This window comes from Lathyrus oleraceus, chromosome 1, assembly GCF_024323335.1.
Source record: "Lathyrus oleraceus cultivar Zhongwan6 chromosome 1, CAAS_Psat_ZW6_1.0, whole genome shotgun sequence".
NCBI classification, from domain to species: domain Eukaryota; kingdom Viridiplantae; phylum Streptophyta; class Magnoliopsida; order Fabales; family Fabaceae; genus Lathyrus; species Lathyrus oleraceus.
Window position 1 is genome coordinate 166,428,249 of NC_066579.1, and position 16,384 is coordinate 166,444,632.

Below are 16,384 nucleotides of genomic sequence, written 5' to 3' on the forward strand. Positions count from 1 at the left end.
CTCTATCTCAAAAAGATCAGAACTTGCATCACTAACTACATCTTCATCTTCTTTTTCATGTACATGATCATCATCTATTTTCAACTTGCCTTTTGATGTTGTTTTGTGACTCTCTGGCTTTCTAGTAATTTGGTTTTGTGAGAGAGTTTGAACTTGAGGTGTTGGTGATGAAGTAGTTGAAGTTGAGGCTTTTGGTGTTGGAGTGTTGTTTTCTTTGACTTGCAAAGAATTTTTATCAAAACAAGAACATTGTTTTCTTAGAAGAGCTATTGGTTTTGACAATGAAGCTTTGATGCTCTTGTAAAGACCAACAAAAATGTTAAAATGAGATTTAGAACAAGATTTTGAAGGTATTGTTGAAGTTGTTGCATGAAATGATGATGAAACATAACATGATTTGTTCTTGTTGGTAACTTCATTGAAATTGGAATCATGATGATGAGATATGCATCCACTAGTAGATTCTTTAGCACTTTTCTTTATATTCATGTTTTCTTGAATTCCTCTTTCCATTTTTCTCACTTTTTTTAGGGATTTCAAACTAAAGATTGGAGCAAATGCATTTAATTGATACTTGTTGTGCTTCTATATATTTGTATATGTGTAGGGTCGTCCCAAAGTTTTTGTGCATGTGTGAACTAAGAAAATAATACTACTGAGTTATAAAAATATAATACTATTTACCACCCATAATTTGTTCAACAATGTTTTTTTTTAAAATTCAACGAATCTCTATTTAATTTAGGATCTTGCTAATTAGTGTCTTAAAAATATTTATTAAAAAAATTAAATAAAATTTTCTTTTCCAAAAAATTAAATATTTTAATTTTCAATGTATCAAATATAAAAATTTACTTTTTCGGCCTTTAAAAATGTCTTTAAGATACTTGTTAATATTTTATTTTATTTATTATGTAGGGTGTTAGTTTATTGCAGCAAGAGTTACTTTATAACTTTAAAATTTTCAATTCGAATTTAAAACTAATATTTTAAATATTAGAATAAACTCGTATGTTTAATTGTTTCAACAAATTATTTTGACTAATTTATTGATTTAATTTCAATTACATTTTAATTTAATTAAATAGAGTTCAACTACATTTAGCTCAATCAATTTTTATTTCTTATATTTATTTTACCTTTTAATACTTTACACAATTTTATTTATTATTAGTCCTGTTAACCTCTGGATGAGTTGATTAAACATGCCAAATTATTCATTAATCATTAACCAAAACACATGAGGGCCACCACTAATGTTAGGTATGTTCTACTTAAGCTTAGTGTTAATGGTTGAAATTTTTCTAAACACTCATTTTTTACTTTTTTTTAATGACTTTTGTCTCTCTTTCTTCTATTATCCATCTAAATATACATAATATTACTAGCTATTTATAAGTATTATTTTAATCAGTTTTAGTGGTTTCTAAACTTGTGAGATGTGACCAAATAGGTTCATGAATTTGTTGAAATTACTAACAAATTGACAAAAACGTCTCTAAAGTTATAAATTATTAGTCATTTTAGTTCATATGTCACCTTCTTCTTCTGCTAGTAAAGCTTTCAGATTATTTCCTAAAAGTATTCCTAATTTTATGGCAAAAGATGGATAAAGATTATTACTCATTTTAATTCTTTTGTCACTGCATGGACTTAAAGGCTTTAGGAAGGGTCCAATGTCCATTTCATTAGGGAAGTTGTTAGGTCTCAATTGTTTGAGAAATAAGACCACAAAAGGAAGGTTTTCATAGTAACAAAATTAAAGATTTGGAACCAATCAAGGGTATGGTAGGGGCTAACAATCCTAACATGCATTGTTTCTAGACAACTCATGTAATACTCCTTTTTAGCTGTTTTGGATTTTGCTTTTCAATAATATTCTTTCCATTAAATTATACAATACCTTTTTATCTATACTCATTATTCTTCATTATAATTGTTTTCTTATCCAAGATTATGTGTATCTCAATGTTTTCGGTTAAGGACTAATTATTATTAGGCAAATCAATTTACTATTCAGATTTTGAATTGACTACAAAGGGTTCATCTCTATTTTTCGCTTAAATATTTTGGAGTTTTAAATGATTGAAAATTAATTTTTTTATAAATATTACCTAGAACTGATCATATAACAAAAGATGGATAGAGAAAAGAAAATTAGACTGATACTAGATCAACTTTTTTTGACATAATATTAGATCAAGGTTAGATATACAAAAAGTGTCTTAAATCAATATTTTAAAATAAGTTCCATCTATTAGGCAAGGTCACAAAGTTATGAAATTAAAGATTTAAGGGCTAAATTGAGAATAATAAGTGGGAATAGTGCGGGAAAATTTCACATTTGTTAGAAATGTGGAGATTTAGCATTTAATCAAATAAGTTTACATGTTGTCATTGTCATGACCTTATACTCTACCTCGGCGTTTGATCTTGTAACTACATTTTATTTCTTATTTTTCCAAAATATAAGGTTTCCTCCAACAAGTACACAATACTCATAGGTGGATTGTTTATACCCTACTCAATCAACATCGGAGTATCCAACTATTTGAATATGTACTTTATCTTCATACGCAAGGCCTTTTTCTATAGCACATTTAATGTATATCAGAATCCAGAAAACAACATCCCTGTGTTCTTGGCAGAAGAGTTTAAGTAATGTATTACCACACTAACCGCAAAAGAAATGTTCGGACGAGTCACTGTGACATGATTCAATTTTCCAACCAATCTTCTATACATTTCTGAGTCAGATGAAGGTTCCTCCTTATTGGGTGGGAGTTTGACACTTTGATCCATAGGAGCATCAGCTAGTTTAGCATTTAACAAACACGTTTCTTCAAAAATATCCATAGCATATTTCCATTGAGAGACCACCAAACCAGTTTTAGATTGAGCTACCTCAATACCAAAAAATACCGGAGTTTACCAAGGTCTTTTATTTAAAATTTATTCGATAGATATTGTTTCAGCTGGAGTATTCCTTGTTGATCAGTATCAATTATGACAATATTATCTACATGCATAATAAGATAAATAAACCCTTCGTCTGAGTGACGATTAAAACACAAAATGACCAAGTTCACTACGAATGATACCAAACTGTTGTACTACAGTATTGAATATGCTAAACCAAGCTCTCGAAGATTGCTTAAGACCATAAACATACATGTGTGGCCTACAAACCATAGTCGATGAATCCCCCTGAGCAACAAACCCATGTGGTTGCTCCATATATACTTCCTCTTCAAGATCACCATGTAAAAATACATTTTTTATGTCAAGTTGATGAAGAGGCCAATGTCAAATGGCTGCGATGGCGAGAAGAAGTCGAACTGATGCCATCTTGGCTACAAGCTAGAAAGTATCACTATAGTCTAATCCAAAAATCTGACTGTACCCTTTGGCTACTAAGCGAGCTTTGAACTGATCAATCTTACCATCTGGGTCAACCTTCACTGTATAAAGCCAACGACAACCTACCAAATATTTCCCAGGGGGAAGATAAACTAATTCCCATGTACCATTGCTTTAAAGAGTACACATCTCATCAATCATTACTTTCCTCCACTCAGAGTGAGATAACACATCACCTGAAGTCTTAGGAATGGAAACAGAAGACAAAGTAGATAAGCAAGTATAACGCACATGGAAAAGACGACGATAACATAAATCAATATAATGTGGAGAATGATTTCATGTTTGACGTATACATTTTAAAAGGGCAATCAGAACATTGGATTCAGGTGACAAGATCGGATCCGGTGTTGACTGGGGCATCGAAGGAGAGTCTGCAATGACCTTAGGGACATGGACGATAGACGTTGGGTGACGATGCTGATATGTTTGAAGTGGTCTAAAAGTGGGTGGGATCATGAGCTATAGGCTCGTGGAGAATAATGATAGGCGGGACATTAATAACTACCGGAAAAGGTGTGAGAGTACTTTCCTGAAAGGATTCCGGAGTTACGTGGCTTGATTCAAAATATGGAATATACTTGAATAAGGTAACATCGATCGATATGAGGTATTGTTGTATAGTATGTGAATATCAACAATAATATTTTTGTGATCGATGATAACCAAGAAAGACACACTTTAGAGATCTAGCTGATAGTTTATCAAGACCAGGAGAGAGATTGTGTACAAAACATGTGGATCCGAAGACTCAGGAGGAATTGGATGAAGTGAGGAATTGGGAAAAAGGATTGAATGGTTTTTTTAAGGACATATGAGGGCGTCTGATTTATAAGGTAACATGTCGTTAGGACAACATCCCCCCAAAACCGAAGTGGAACATTACCATGAAGAAGTAGGGCCCGAGTAGTTTCTACGAGATGTCGATTTTTATGTCCGGCTACCCCATTTTATTGAGGTGTGTGAGGGCAAGATGTTTGATGGAGAATACTATTGTGTGACATAAAATTTTGAAATTGTTTGGATAAATATTCACGGGCATTGTCACTTCTTAAGGTACGGATAAACACAGCGAATTGAGTTTTTATTTCTCGATAAAATTGTTCAAAAATAGAAAATAATTAAGATATATTCTTATTTAAAAATAACCACATACAATGTGAAAAATCATCAATAAAGGTTATAAAATACCTAGACTCAAAAGTAGAGACAATACGTGAGGGTCCCCAAACATCGGAGTGAACTAAAACAAAAGGGAACAAAGTCCGTTTATTGACTCGAATAGGAAAATGACTACAAGTATGTGAAGGTGATAGGTGATAAGTGTAACACCTCAAAATTTGCCCTCCTCTCTTGGGACTAGCATTAACATATTGCATATCATTTGTTAGGTCATTAGGCATTGCATATTGCATATCATGGGGTTGCATTGTGCAAGCCATTATCCCAAGTCTTGATAAGAAGATGAGGAAGTCAAAGTGCAAGCCTAGGGTTTTATTGACTGATCATTGGCCATCTGAGGATTGGGCTGTGAATTAGGGTTTTATGATTCTCAAAGGATATTGGTCTTCATCTTGATTGAAGTGATACATCATCATCATCATGGTTTGATTTCATCAAGTGTTGGATCAGATTCATTGAGATTAGGGTTTTGACCACTGGTCAACCCTAATTAGTTGCATTGGGCCAGTCAGGGCATAGCAAGGAGATGAGGTCTATGATGGATATGGGGTTCATTCTTTGGTTATATTGTGCTTATTGAGACTAGGGTGTCACCCTCGAGCCATTTCATCAGGAGATTGGAGCTCAGATTGATCTATGCATGGCCAAATTCATCTATCAGCAGAAAAGTCAACTGTGGTCAACTGTACATGATCTGATGGATTTGGAGGTGGAAATGAGTTGGATGCACTTCATTCATGTTGGAACAAGTGTTATTTGACATTTCAAAGCTTAAAAATGAAGAAAATCAAGTCAGGACAAAAACTGCCAAAAATAGAAAGTGACTTGTAATTGAAGTTTCCAAAAATGGAAAGTTTTTGACCTCAAAGCCACGTGTCCAAGAATGCTTCAAATGAAAATTTGTTCAACATGAAAGTTGTAGATCTTGTTCTCACCTTTCCAAAAAGTCCAAGAACTTGAAAATCCCATGTATGGTTGGAAAATTATGGCTCAGTGAAATTCAAAAATGACCCATAATCAGGAGGCCATAATTTCCACATGGAGCATCCAAATTGCAAGTTCTTTATATGCACAAACTCCATTTGACATGTACTTTCATGGTGCATAATTGGATTTTCTCAAAAGTGGCCAATGCAAAAAGTCAAATTTCAACTGGACAGTTAAAATGGACCAGGGGCAAAATTGTCCAACTTGTGAAATAATTGGAATTTTTGAGTGGGGATTTTTGCTACACCTCATAAATGGTATTTGAAACTTGTTGGAATCATCATTACATGCCTAGGCCTTGTGGTTTGGAATTTGACTTGTAAAATGAAATGGCAAAATTGGATGCATAACCATCACATAGTGAATTTCTAAAATACACATCCAATGAGAGTGAAACAAGTTGCAACAACTCACACATGTCATTTGGAGAGTGTGTGAGCTGTCCATGAGGTGGCAATGAGCTGGCTTTGGAAAGTACCATTTTGCCCTTACTTGAAAATTAGCCATTTCACTAATCAATTCAATTTGGCTAATGAGTGTGATTAAGCTTGGATTAAGCAGGAGTATATAAACATAATCATCCACTAATCATAACAGAATCATCATTCACCAAAAATCAGATCTGAAAACCTCTTCATTCTCTCAAATTCCTTCAAGAACACAAAACCTAAAAATCCATCAAACTTCATCCATTCTTGCTCAATCTTCGAATTTCTTTTTGATTTGATCTCCTCTCATCATCATCTCCATCTGTTTGTGAAGATTGGAAGGAAAGAAGTGGTGAATCGTGACTGCACATACAAGCATCATCAATGGCAAATCGAGATTGTGTGCACTAGGAGCAAAGGCAAGTGGACCTGAACGCATCAATCATCTTCCTTATCACTCTAGTTCATCTGTTTGTGGAAATCGAAGCACAAGAACACCAATTCCAGCGCTGTCATCTCCAGGTGAGTGAATTTCGAATTTCATGAAATGCTTAATGGTTATATGCGTTTGAAAGCTCGTGCCATGTAGAATCCAATGATATGCGTAGCTTTGATTATGATGCAACGTAGGATAAGAAATCTGGATTGGAAGTTTTGAAATGAAACCCTAACTTCGTCGATTTGAAGAACATAGGAAGAATTGGACAAAACTAGGTTGATATTCGTACTCTAGGTTAGAAGACGGTTCCAACGAGTATTAATTTGTTCATTTTGGTGTTGGTTCATGGATCATGTGTTCTTGAGGTGCCTGGGTTGAAGAAGACGAGTTTCTGGAAATTTCATGTGTTTGATCCTTAATTTCGTTTGAAAGTTCAAATAAGGCGTTTACCGCCCCCGCGTTTCCATATTTACAACTCTGCCACTGGATATTTTAATTAATTATAATTTAATTCTAAAAAATTCTAAAAAATCATTAACACTTTAAAAAATTCATAAAAAATCAATAAAAAATCAGAAAAATGTAGGAATTTTTGTGTTGACTTCCTTGTTGACTGTAGAATTTATTTGACCTATTGATGGAAGTTGTGTATGGTAATATTTAGGTGTGACCTAGGGTTCTTTAACATGTGCTACATTTTGATACCTTGTGCCAAATCCAATGTGAAATTCTCATGCTTACAAATAAATGTCTGAAAATTTTTGTGGTGATTCTAGACACATCAATGGAGATTTACATGTGCATTTCATGAATTTTGGATTCCTGGTGTTTGAGTTATGAATTTTGGAATCTAGGTGTGACAATGTGTGTCACACCTCATTATGTCAACTTGCTGGATTTGTTTGAATGACCTAGACTTGGTGAAATGATGTGAAATTTTGCAGGAATGTTCATTAACATGTTAAGATGCTATGTGAATTTTTGTGGAATTTTATGTGGCATTTTCAAATTGATTGCTATTTTCCATCTCTGTTGGTCAAATGTGCAAGTTCATGTGATACATGTTGGTAGATTTAATGTGAAATGCTCATATGGTATTGAATGATCATGAAATTTGGTAGGAATGTTATAGACACATTGTATGACATCCCTGTTTTGGTCTCATCCATTTCTTTATTGTCTTCATTGACTTATGAATTTTTGAAGTGGCTGCATGTGTTGATGTTGTGATTTGGAGCATATAATTGTGTCTGTTTTTGTTGATTTTCATTGACATGGTTCCATTTGTCCAATTAAGCTAAAATTTGACATGCTAGACCTTGAACATGTGCTGTTTAGGTATAAATTATTTGAGGATTTTTGGATTTGTTTTGATATGGATTTGAATGCAATAGTTCTGTTTGGATGTTTGATGTTCCATTTGGACTAGTTTGATTTGTTTTGTGCATAAAATGAACATGATGAATGATATGGACATGGGACTAATTGTGTTGGCTCTTGTTTGACATTAATTTGAGTTTGGTTGAATATACCTTGCTGTTTAGGATTTTTTCTTGCCTTTGGACCCTAGGCTTGGCCTAGTGGTCTAGTTTCTAACATTTGATTGATTTTTCAGGATGAAAAGGTGCAATGTTTATGGAGAATGATCCAAGTCAATTCAATTGATGTTGTTTGATGTTTGTACACTAACATAACTTTGTTTTGTAGGTTGTGAAGTTTGGGTTTGAGCTCATAGCTTGCCTTTGTTGTGCATTAGTTTGTATAGTCTGACTGATTAATACTTGCTGTTTATTTTTGTCTGTCTGAGTACTAACTGTGTTTGACTGTTTCCAGGTACTTTTAGTTGCTCAGTTCCTTGTGAACTTTTGCTTTGCTTTGCTTAAGCAACTTGCATTGAGGTATAACTTCCTAACTTCATGTAGTCTGGAGACCCGGTCTGTTATTTGGCCGGGCAAATAAATGTCTGAAGTCCTCCTTAAGAGGCGATGCTTGTGTGTGTTTACATTTGTCCCAAGCAGGAAAAGTCCTTTAAATAAGGCAATTGGTGGAAGGTAGGGATATGCAATCTATCCCCCACTAGTCTGTGAGTCTTCTCCTTGCTCCCATTACATGGTTGTAGCATGGAGATCACAAGCCCAAGATCTTGTGCAGTGCACATTGTGTCAGAGTCTCTGAGTATAGAAGGGTTCCCCCATTCTGGACCCATGCTCATTTGTCAGAAGCTCTCCCTGGTCAGGGATAAGAGCTGTGAGGTCTGATCCTCACTTCACCTTTCATCTGCTTCACCTTAGCCTCGTAATGGCAAGGTTAAGAGCGAACACAGCCCGTACAGATGACTTGCTGAGGCAGTCAAACCTATTGTGTGAGCCCACTTGTTTGGTTATAGTGCGTGCTATGTGGATATCTGTTTGAGATGCTTGTTCTCATTTGATGTATGCTTGAATTATTTTGTATGCTTGTATGCTTGCTTCTTTCCTGGATAGGAGTAGTTTGCTTATGCAAGTAGGATAGAAACCTGAACTTAGGGCGATTTTGCATGACAACATCTAGGCTCGAGTCGTAGTCTCCCTAGTGTTGTGTCTCCCTCTGTTGTCTGGTTAGGCTAGAGTTTCTCCCCTGTTAAGGGGAACTACATCGCCCTGATCCTTGTTCCAGACGAGGTATGTAGGCAGGAGGTCGTGCGAGACCTCTCCGGGCGCCTTTTTCTTTTTTTGTGTGTGTTGTTTGACACTTGCTAGGCTCGAGTCCCCGACTCCGTAGCAAGTTGTTGTTTGTTTGTTTGCTTGTTATGTGCTGTTTGTCTTGTTTTGGGTTCGGATGCCGACGTAAGCCCAGTGAGTGGTTGTCGGGCTCCACGTTTGCCCTTTTGAGTGTGTTTTGGTTCGGATGCCGACGTAAGTCCAGTGATTGGCTGTCGGGCTCCACGTTTGCCCTTTTGAGTATGTTTTGGTTCGGATGCTGACGTAATTCCATCGAGTGGTTATCAGGCTCCATGTTTGCCATCTTGTTTGTGCGTTTTGTGTTGTTTGGCGTGCGTAAGCCGAACTACAGTGGCTCTGATTCTCGTTCCAGACGAGATATGTAGGCATAGGATGCGATGTCCTATCGAGCTCCCTTCTCTTAACCCCACCTGCGTTCCCTGTGTGTGTGTGTGATGTTTAGCAACCTATTCTTTATTTTAGAACGTGGATCCCGTCGAGTACGACGAACGTGAGGGGTGCTAATACCTTCCCCTTGCGTAACCGACTCCCTTACCCTTTCTCTTTGGTCGCAAGACCATTTCCTTTCCAGGTTTCTCTGAGCGTTTCCTTTCCCTATCTTAGGATAAATAACGCGCAGTGGCGGCTCTGTGTTGTGTTTTTATTTGAGCTTCGCCGGTTGTTTTTCGCAGGATGCGACAATAAGACAATCAAAAGAACGTGTTAAACGAATAACTGAAAGTAAATTAAATGGACAATTAGGTACTTAGAGAACAAAAGTACAAAGAGGAAAGGTATAATTTAAATAGTACCAATTCCTTCGGATCGAGTTTGAGAACCATTGACAGAAGTTATAGTGGGTAAGAAACTTGAGATAGAGAGGGAAGAGAAAATACCTTTATTATCGGTAACAAGATTAGATGCACCGGAATCAAGGACCCAAGGGTTATGGGAAGATGATTGAGAGAGCAAAACAAATTAATTACCAGTGTGTGCAATTGAAGCAGTAGAGCTAGAGTTCTAATTATTTTGACACCACCTGAAATCATCATAGCTTGGCGTAAAGCTATGAGTTGAAGATGATACCTGAAGAGTGATCGAAAGGTTAATTTGAATTGCATTCACCTGGCGTGGAGGTTGAAGTTTGCCATGTAGTTTCATACAACGATCAATAGTATGCCCAAGCCGGTTACAATGTTCACACTTGTGATTAGGTTTGGAGTTGGATGACCCTCATCGAATGATATTCTGATAGTTGAAAAGGGACACAAGAGCAACATTATCACCTGGTGTAGGGGCACCAAGAGATGGAGGGGGACCGGTCCAAAAGCATGAGGTGTAGCCAAGCGCAACAGTTGTTCACTAATTGCATCATAGTTAGGAACATTAGAGCCTGATAAAATCTAGTTACAAACGAACTCGAGTTCTGGTGGTAATTCAATTAGTGTCATGATCATGAAAAAATTACTTTGTTGTTCGGCATGAGATGTTGAATCTTTTGCGAGAGGCATCAAGGTTGCGAAATTTTCTTTCAAGGCATCAAACTTACACAGATAGGCTTACATATTCATATTCTCCAATTTTAGAGAGTTGAGTTTGAAGATGACACTATATAGACAATGAACATCGTTGGAGAATACTTTCCTGTCCTTTTCCCTAACCTCGTAGCAAGTGGAGAATGTTTGCTGTTGCACTTGTTGATTAGACGTTATGGAAAACCATAATATAGTGCATTCTCCAATTTTAGAGTTGAGTTTCAACATGACACTATATAGACAATGAACATCGTCGAAGAATACTTTCTTATCCTTTTCCCTAACCTCATAGCAAGTGGAGAATGCTTGCTACTGTGCTTGTTGATTAGGTGTTATGGAAAATCATAATACAATGCATAGAGAGGCATCAATTTTGTTCCATTTTACGAGTTTGACGGCGGACACATCAACCAATTTTGTGGTTAGGAGATCTTTAAATCCCTGGCCGTGGAACCACATCTTGACGGCACCTGCCCATATGTTGTAGTTGGATGTCTCAGTTAGTTTTTCACACGGGACACGTAGAACTTCGGTAAATGAGACATAATCGATGTCTCCCATGACTTTAAAAAATTGAGACTTTTTGAACTAGAGCATGGTTTTTCATGAATCAAAATTAAAAATTGAGGCCGGATATGGGACCGGTGGAGGGAGGCGAGTGTGGCGATGCCGATCACGTGCAGGATGTGCGGCGGCGCATGGTGCGGTTTCTGACGACGGAATTTTTGGGATCGACCTATCGGAGGCGATGATTCGTCAAGTAGGGTTGGTTCACCGAAATACCATCAAAAAAAGTAGCGACGACAACGGCAGTGCGGTGGTTACCGGAAAAATTTAAAATGTGAGAGACAAACCAGAGTGATAATACGATTTGAAAAAGAAAAAAAATCTCATCAGAAAACAATGGATCAACCGGATAAAATAGAGTGAAAAGGCGGAAGATATATTATATATTACAGTATACGTAAACAGTGTATCTAAAAGATATTTGAGTAAACAATGTGTCTAAAATGTATACATTTGGTTGCAATTACATTCCATCATGAATTATTGATTTATGTGACTCAATTTCTGCGATATTAAAAATAAAAAGTATACATTCTTTCTCTTTCGATATAGTAAACAAATCAAAACATAATAAAGTAAAAATCAATGGATATGATGTAATAACGAATAGCCTAAACCAGTATAACAATGAAAATTGAAGGGAAATTCAAAAATGGTATTGTTAAATTGATACAACAATGTTGGTCCTCAATCAAAGACCATATCAGCTGTTATCATTCATTTCAACTTCATGCTCCTAGACATGTCTTGCTCATCATGGTGGAGATTTCATGCATGGCTGCTATAAACATTTATCAATAATTAATCAAATCATCATCATCATTAATCAAGGCCTCATTTTCCTACAAGTAGTTACTTCTTAGGAAAGGGAAATAGAGAAAGAGACACAAACCTGAAAATTCTTGTTTCTAAACAATCATCATCTAGGCAACAACTTGATGTTTGTACTTATTTTCCAAGGCTTTCGATGTCCGGTATCGATAATATAGAAACTGCATCAAAATCTAGAACGGAAGTTAAGGTCGACATATTTCTCCGAGCACCCTTTGATGTATAACATGTATTTCCATTTATTTTGTGAGTCCGCGCGTAGAAATTAAAGTTTTTTAATCGCATGCACGAGTATGCTATTAGTATATATATAAAAAAAGGATACAAAAGAGTCGAGAAGGGAACATCCTGTAGATTCTACAAGCCATGGAAGATTTGGACCGATTTTTGACCATTCCAAGCTTCTCACTAGTATGCTGCATAAAAGAAAAAATTTGTGTTATTTTTTTATTTTCAAACGTAAAAGTCGCGTGTTTAGACATAGTTTATGTTTGGTAACACGGTGGGCCACCGCAGACGCTTTAAGAAAACTGATATGTGTAGCTTCTGTTCCACCGTGATTTTCCACCATGATTTTTCAGGTTTTCGAGACATATGTGATAATATAAAGTGGATACATACCTTGCTATATAAGTGGTATTACCGATTAATGCAAAAAGAAACAACAGAGGATTCACACCCTACATGTTAAAAAAAAATCTCAAATTCTTGTTTGATGATAAATAAGAAGAAAAAAAGAATCATAGGTTTCAATGGTTGAAGTTATGAACTCACCTCAAAGCTACCTCTTCTAAACTGCAAAATTGATGAAAATCATAGTAAAGTCAAAATGAAGTTATGAACTCAAATTTCAATAACATAATTTTCTAATGCATGTTATGTGAGACTCAAGAATTTATCAGAAAAATTTCTTACATTTAAACAAATTTGAGGAAGTCTTCCACCCATGTATATAACTGCCATTCCCCAACCAAGGTAAGTTCCAATGCCATGCTGCATTTCCACACCATAACTTGGCAACCGATCGCCACTAGCCTGAAAATCAAGAAATAGTATCGGCTCGATGGTTAAACTTTACTTTCTAACAGGCCAACCCAACCCGTCTTTGTTGTTTTAATAGGTTATGTAAGGCAGGTCAAGACGGGTTGGCGAGTTGGAAATTTCAACTCGTCCCGCCAAAAGGATAGGCTACACGAATCAATCCGAAGGAACCAACCATTTTTCGTCAAATTTAAGTGTAACAAAGTTGTGACTTTTATTACAATACCTGCAAAAGCTTTCTTTCAACGCCAATCACAAACTCTTTGCTTGGTTTTGAGACCTCAAAATGATTTATTGTATCTTGTGAATGAAGTAGATTGAAGGCAACTAGAAAAGTTAATGTTGATACCTAAAAAACAAGATAAAGGTGATTAGATTTCAAATTGCAATGCTAGAAGTTTCATTGTTGTAGAAAGAGTAGTGGCAATCTTAGTAGCACTGGCACATCTGGAAAAAAGGTGTGTTTGTGTTTGTATCGGTGTACGTTTCCGAAACCGACCATGACACTTGTGATTATGTTTAATTTATTCATTTTTTCAAATTATTACTGGTATTGACATGTGAGTGTCGGTGTCCGTACTTCATAGATGGCAATAGAAAAGTTTACCAAACATAGAGTATTCTTGATCTTCAAAGATGGTGCGGATTGCGTCAAGACAGATGAAACAAGTAAAGGCTCTTCGATAGGGTCTAGAGTACGAGAAGAAGATGTAAATCTTTCTTCTAATTCTGATTTTTGAGTATAACTCTTTGATAGATACCTCGCTGACCTGATGGATTCAAAAGAAAAGAGTTATAAGAAATTTTGAATGATTCGAAAACCAAATCAACTCGACTTTTGTAGCAACGATCATGCTTATTCAACAATAGTCTTGTTCTGCGATACGCTGTTTAGTGCAATGTTTTGTCAAATAGTGGTAATAGCGGCGCTAGAGCAGGCGCTGTAGCATAGTGGAATTCGAACAAGTCGCTATTGACAACATTGGTCCTAACCGCGGTTGAACTGTATGAAATATTAATATAAGTAGTACAAAAACTAAGAACCGGTTGAATCGATTGAGGCTAACAGAAAAGCTGAAGAGAATAACAGAACATTTAACATGAATTTGAATGAAAAAGAGTGATTACTGGTAGTATGATTGTCCTCCAAAATGACTTTTTTGAGCAAGTGGTGGAAAAGAAATTGGTGAACTCATACCAAAGACTGTTCTTTGTTCAACATCATTGCCATTTTCACCTCCAACATTGCCTTGTCCATCATCTTTTGATGTTTCAATCTGATCATGATCATAATGTTAGAAGTTAGAACACATCATGAAACTATTTTTGAAGATCTGTGTAGGTTAGCTGCAACTCAACCATGACAAAATAATTGGAGACTCTATTTAGTCGTGATTTAAACGTGGAAAATCTATTATGAAATCTTATTTAACCACAATTTAAGCATGACATGATAACTCAGAACTCTAACTTTGTCTCTAACTTTGTCGTGTCGTCCACCTTGCACATCCTTAAAGACGATCCAAATCATATCCATCACGTATAAGAATATATCAAAAAAATTGCATACAACATAGATTATAGTCGAGATTTTACCTTGAATTGTTTCTTGTACTTAAGTCGGGGATATATGTATCCATAGTAAGTTGCTTGTGAACAAAGTATAAGTGTTATCATGGTATAGAACTGCATATTATTACAAAAGAAAAAGTCACTCATTTAGATAACATAGTAGAACTAATAAAATTATTTATTAGGTTTCAGAATTTGCAAAACACTGAATGATACTATACACTGACACATCATATCTAATAATAATTTAAATAATGTGTCAGTGTCATATCTGATAATAATTTAAATAATGTGTCAGTGTCATATTTGATATCTCTGTCAATTTTTAGATCAATCTTCAGCTAAAATCTTACCACTGCGGTATATAGTTGAGTAGGTAGCTGCATAAAACAAGAAATTTAGTCATTCAACTTAGCATACTCTTAAGATTAAGTCACTAATTATATGGGCATGTTTGATAAACATCTTATTTGCAGCTTATAGCATAAGTGCTTAATAAAATAAGTACTTATGAATAAGTTCACATAAGCTGTTTTTATAGCAAAAGATAAAATACACTTAAATTGTTTTCACTAACTATCTTGAAGAATTTATAAAAATAAATTCAAAAAATATATAAAGAATATCATAAGTTATTTTGATAAAGTCGATTAACTGATAAGCCCAAATAAGTCATTCTAAACCGGTTCTATAAGACATGATAGAAACGCTCACAGTTGCAGGTTCAAGTAAGCATCCAATAACATTGAATAGATCTCTGCAAAGTAAAAAAAATTGCATCAATATAGTTAAAAAAATTCATGCAAACATAAGAAAATCACTTAAAAAAAAGCGCTTAATTTACCCGATTATCCAGGTCAACATGAAAGTAACAGAAAGACCATGAGCAGATTTTTCATTGTAATTAGTGATTAATTGAGGTATCTCAGCAATCATCCAAACAATGACACTGATTATACCTAATGTAACAGAAGCTGTTTCTCTCTCACTTCTCATAAACATTTGAACCAGCTTCAAGCAATGATGATTTCCAAGACACAATGAAATTGAAATCTGCAAAGTCAGTTGTAGAATCTGTTATGAAAATGGCTTAAAAGTACAAGAATAGCAAAAGAACATGTGATTCTTAAAACATTGCATAACAAGACAAAAAAAAAACATTATAAAAAAATAAAACTAGTATATCTTAATTTCAATAATGCTGAAAAGTGACATTATAATAACAAAAGGAATATTGAGTTTACCAACTTCACTTTTCATAAAGTTTATACATAAAAATAATGCTCTCTTAATATATTCAATGTTTTTAAAATATTTCGACTCACCGATCAATTACCAGAGAAAGAAAATAATTAAAATCTGGAGCTTAGGGTTGATTGTGTGAAATTCAAATGTTACGTTTCATGGATAGGGAAGAGAAAAAGAAGAAGAAAAAATTGAGAAAGATATTTGACAAGAATGAGGGAGAAAAATACTCACATTGAATATATATAAAAATAACAAACTATGGCTTTAATTTCGCATGAAAATTAGTGTTATTAGTTTGTGTAACAAATCTAAATTCCATATATTCATGAAGTGTTGTAACAAAAAAAAAGGAAATAAAAAATAAAAGGTTAGATAGAAATTATATATATGCATTGTATTTGTTTTAAAAATGGAAAATTTAAATTATTTTAATCA

The 16,384-nt window shown here is 35.0% G+C and overlaps 1 protein-coding gene across 4 annotated transcripts; it reads right to left on the reverse strand.

Moving 5' to 3' along the window:
* Positions 1-11,666: 11,666 nt before the first annotated feature.
* LOC127124995 (probable vacuolar amino acid transporter YPQ3) lies at positions 11,667-16,146 on the reverse strand. 4 transcript variants are annotated; one of them, XM_051054185.1, is made up of 14 exons: positions 16,027-16,146; positions 15,546-15,754; positions 15,416-15,458; positions 15,055-15,081; positions 14,726-14,815; positions 14,258-14,406; positions 13,737-13,899; positions 13,356-13,478; positions 13,004-13,123; positions 12,863-12,883; positions 12,710-12,768; positions 12,414-12,504; positions 12,150-12,261; positions 11,667-12,035 (listed from the first exon to the last, which is right to left on the reverse strand). In XM_051054185.1, the coding sequence occupies exons 2-13, from the start codon at positions 15,701-15,703 to the stop codon at positions 12,181-12,183; spliced, it is 1,125 nt and encodes a 374-aa protein (XP_050910142.1). In that variant the 5' UTR covers positions 15,704-15,754; positions 16,027-16,146; the 3' UTR covers positions 11,667-12,035; positions 12,150-12,180. The 4 variants fall into 4 exon arrangements, with proteins under 4 accessions (XP_050910142.1, XP_050910144.1, XP_050910140.1 ...); XM_051054187.1 differs by lacking the exon at positions 16,027-16,146 and having other exon boundaries at positions 13,359-13,478; positions 15,546-15,864; XM_051054183.1 differs by lacking the exon at positions 16,027-16,146 and having other exon boundaries at positions 15,546-15,864.
* Between the last annotated feature and the right edge of the window lie 238 nt (positions 16,147-16,384).

What these genes read in the sequence shown, in the direction of transcription:
- LOC127124995 (XM_051054185.1), bottom strand. Translation starts at nt 15,703, where the DNA reads ATGTTTATGAGAAGTGAGAGAGAAACAGCTTCTGTTACATTAGGTATA. An exon ending in GCTTACTTGAACCTGCAACT is followed by an intron (nt 15,082 to 15,415) that starts GTGAGCGTTTCT and finishes TGTTTTATGCAG; the next exon opens with CTACCTACTCAACTATATAC. An exon ending in CTCAACTATATACCGCAGTG is followed by an intron (nt 14,816 to 15,054) that starts GTAAGATTTTAG and finishes AATAATATGCAG; the next exon opens with TTCTATACCATGATAACACT.